The sequence below is a fragment of the Alosa sapidissima genome, chromosome 14 (genome assembly GCF_018492685.1).
Source record: "Alosa sapidissima isolate fAloSap1 chromosome 14, fAloSap1.pri, whole genome shotgun sequence".
Lineage (NCBI taxonomy): Eukaryota > Metazoa > Chordata > Actinopteri > Clupeiformes > Clupeidae > Alosa > Alosa sapidissima.
In genome coordinates, this window is record NC_055970.1 from 13680984 (window position 1) to 13684860 (window position 3877).

Sequence of the window (3877 nt, forward strand, 5' to 3'; positions counted from 1 at the left end):
TTAACACTTAGCTAATAACGTTAGTTGACCTGCAGCTGCTTTAACGTTTCTCCAACCATGACCCAGCTACACATTACGGAAACAGTGAAAACAAAAAATACCTCTCTAACCAACGTAACATATTTAGCTGAAGTTAGCGATGCAGATGAAGTTTAGCCTAGGCTACCTGTCGTGGAGAAATATGGCCAGCTCTGCGTCAGACTTGATATTCTTCTTTTGACGAAGACGTCGCCATTTCAGCAAGCTCCTCCGATGTCCACTTAATTTGTTTCTTGTTTTAATTTTGGAAATTTGCCTGCCTCTCTTAGGCGTTCATGACTACAACTGACAGCAAGTTGACAGTTGGCCTTTGCTAATTTGGCAACACAAATAGGAGGACTCGCCAGCCCATTATTAATACACTATTCTAGAATTAATCGTTCAAAAAATAAACGAAAATTCCGCCCCGTAACTCATTTTTTTTCATGGGTTTTACAGGGTTTTACATGTTATAGTAATGTTGTCAAATAAGCCATTACTTCAATTCATCGTGTTTCCTTACTCTCTGACAACATATGGTGATCATTTTTGGAATGGTAACCATTTATTTTCCATTATTTCCTACATACTGGACCTTTAAGGGACATCCCATTCTTAATCCAAAGGGTTTAATATGATGTCGGTCCACCCTTTGCAGCTATAGCAGCTTCAACTCTTCTGGGAAGGCTTTCCACAAGGTTTAGGAGTGTATTTATAGGAATTTTTGACCATTCTTCCAGAAGCACACGCTGATTTTGGACGAGAAGGCCTGGCTCTCAGTCTCCGCTCTAATTCATCCCAAAGGTGTTGTATACAGCAGGATTGAGCTCAGGACTGTGGATGACCTTAAGTCCTGACCTCGACCTTCTGATGGAGTGTTTTGAGCGACTCCTTCCTCCTAGACTCACTGTTGTTTGTGCTGGTTATTATGAGATGGTTACTATGAGATGGTTACTATGAGCTGGTTATTATGAGACTAAACACTGTTGCTTGTGCTGGTTATTATGGGCTGGTGCCTTTCGGAGACTAGACTAAACTAACTCGTCGTGCTTCTGTGTCCTGCGTTGTCCAGGTTTGGGATCATCATGCACAAGCAGGAGCCGGCGCTGCACAAGATTGACCTGGAGAGCACGTCCTACGTGAAGAACATCAGCCTGTGGGAGCACCGCTGCGTGCCGCGCGCACTGGCCTACACTCACCTGGGGGGCTACTACTTTGTCAGTTGCCAGGACGACAGCACGGGCGCACGGCGCCCCCAGCTGGTGCTGGACAGCGTGACGGACAGTGTGATCGGCACCAACGGCGACGTCAGCGGCACGCCCTACGTCTCGCCCGACGGACGCCACCTGGTCACCGTGGACGACCGGGACGGGCTGATGCGGGTCCAGCAGGTGTCGTGGCGCGGCGAAATCGGCCAGCCCTTCGACATCCACACCAACCTGCACCTCTCGGACCTGGCCTTCCTGCCCAGCTTCACCGAGGGCGGGCAGTACAACGTGTTCGGCAGCTCGGGCCGCCAGACGGATGCCCTGGTGGTGGAACTGCGCTCCGGAAGGGTCAAGATGATCAAGAGCCTGAAGGAGCCGGTGGCCGCCGAGCAGTGGCGCTGGGGCCGGCAGAACCGCGTCATGGTGTCCAGCGGGCTGTTCGGACAGTACCTGATGAGCCCAGCGCAGCAGTCGCTCTTCATCCTGGACGGCCGTCTGGCCAAGCTCAACTGCGAGATCACAGATGTGCCCCGTGGAAACACCGTAGTGTGGGTGGGGGAGCCGTAACCCCCCCCCCCACCCCTGACACCCCCACAGCCCCCAATAGTGCTGCACTTACCCCCCCCCCCCCCCCGTCCCGTCCCATCTCTTTACAACAGAAGTTTCCAGAAGTCTCCGTGACCAAATGTACTGATGGAAACATCAGGCGATTGAGTAATTAGACAAATTAATCCTATTGGTTGAGTTGAGTAATACAAATTAATCCTATTGGTTGTTCAAACATAGCGAGAGACACAGAGATGCAGTGTGTGTGATAAGCCCCGACGCCAGATATTCAACCCCCCCCCCCCTCCCCCCCACGTAGACACACACACACACACACACACACACACACACACACACAGCTCTGAGCAGGAGACGAGCTGATGTGTTTGTCGGCCCTTGGCAAATGTTTGAATTGGCTCTAATCATGAACACAAAATATTATTATTGCAAATAATGTAAATGGGCAGATGAGGCGGATTAATTGGAGAAATGAACTGAATTAATTAATTCATCAAATGAATGAAGTCTTTATGTGCAACTCCACTCTGGCAGACAAACCCTGGCTCAGATGAACTTTCCTGCCTTCAAAGAACACTTACACTCCGTCTTGCTCCCTAAAGTAATGGGACACCCTACCCCTAAATGTGCACGCGCAAAAATCTAGGGGAAGGGGAGGTATTGGGACGGGCCCCTACTCTCTCTCTCACTCTTTCACTCTCTCACTCACTTACTCTCTCACTCACTCTCTCTCTTCTCTTTCCTGCGCCTTGAAGGAAATCTCACTCTGTCACTCTCTCTCACTCTTTCACTCTCTCACTCTTTCACTCAAAGAAAAAAAGGGTAAAAGAGAAGATAATTATTCCCTACGAGCCCACACACACACACACACACACACACATGACTGTGTCTCCCTCTGACCTGGCAGCGAAGCGGAGTGCGGCCGTTGTGTGTTTGTCGGAGCTCTGAGCTAATTAAGGCGTCGCCACGTGAACGCTGTGCCGCTCCTCTCCGCTCCTGTTTGAAATGGAGATTGAGATATCCTGCGCCCAGTCCAGCGCTCTGTCAGGAAGTGACTGATTGCACACACACACGTGCTCGCGTGCGCAGGCACACACACACACGCACGCACGCACACACACGTACACACACACACACACACGCACATGCACACACACATACACACACACACACGCATGCACGCACGCACGCACATACACACACGCACGCACACACACGCACATACACACACGCACGCACACACGCACACACACAGGAGTGCTCAATGACCACTGGGGACATATTCAAGAGACACCACTATTTCCCAAAACAAACAACCAAGAAAAACCCAAATAGATAAAGAAATGAATTAATGTGGTCCCAATGAACACCCCAGTCCTCTTAGTCCATCTCAGAGTGTGTGTGCTATAAAACATGCATGCTGGTCCAGGTAGCTGGTCACACACGGTCCACGCGTGTGAGGTTAGATACGGTGCGCGCGTGTGAGGTTAGATACAGTCCGCGTGTGAGGTTGGATACGGTCCGCGCGTGTGAGGTTAGATACGGTCCGCGCATGTAAGGGTTGGATACATGTTTATGGTCCACTTGTGAGGTCTTCAGTTTAGTTTTAGTGTGAGCCTTTGGGGACCTTCTGTAGTAGGAGGGCTGTGTCGTGGTGTGGCGTTGAATGTAACCTTTGACCCCGCTGTGTTGAGCGGTGCAGCTGTAGTTGAGCTTAGTGCTGTCTCGGGTGTAGGGGATAGGTTTGACCTTTGACCTTTCTGTTTTATGTCAGCCGTCTGCATCGGAATGCTCTAGAGCCGCAGGGGTAGGAAGGGACGGCGCTCTTCCTAGATGGACACAGTCTAGATGGACAGTCTATGCACTCTCCCCAAGCCCCCCCCCCCCCCACCCCCACGGGATTTATTCCGATTGAACAGCATCCAAATTAAAAGCTTTCTCTGGTACTTTGTTTGAGTCATTTTCTAGATATTTCTGTAAAAGATATTTCCTCACATATTTAAAACTCTTTAATGTTCTTATTTGCTTTCTGTTTTGTCCACTGCTCCACCATAAGAGGCCGGTAGGGTGGTGTTGATTTTCTGCTC

General features: G+C 50.1%; 1 protein-coding gene across 2 annotated transcripts in view; it reads left to right on the forward strand.

The window, feature by feature from the left end:
• fstl5 (follistatin-like 5) overlaps window positions 1–1812 on the forward strand; it is a 185338-nt gene extending 183526 nt beyond the window's left edge. For both annotated transcript variants that reach the window (XM_042062277.1, XM_042062278.1), the window contains one exon: window positions 1091–1812. In XM_042062277.1, coding sequence (XP_041918211.1) covers window positions 1091–1793 — 703 coding nt within the window. In that variant the 3' untranslated portion in view covers window positions 1794–1812. The remainder of the gene's footprint in view (window positions 1–1090) is intronic.
• The last annotated feature ends 2065 nt before the right edge of the window (window positions 1813–3877 follow it).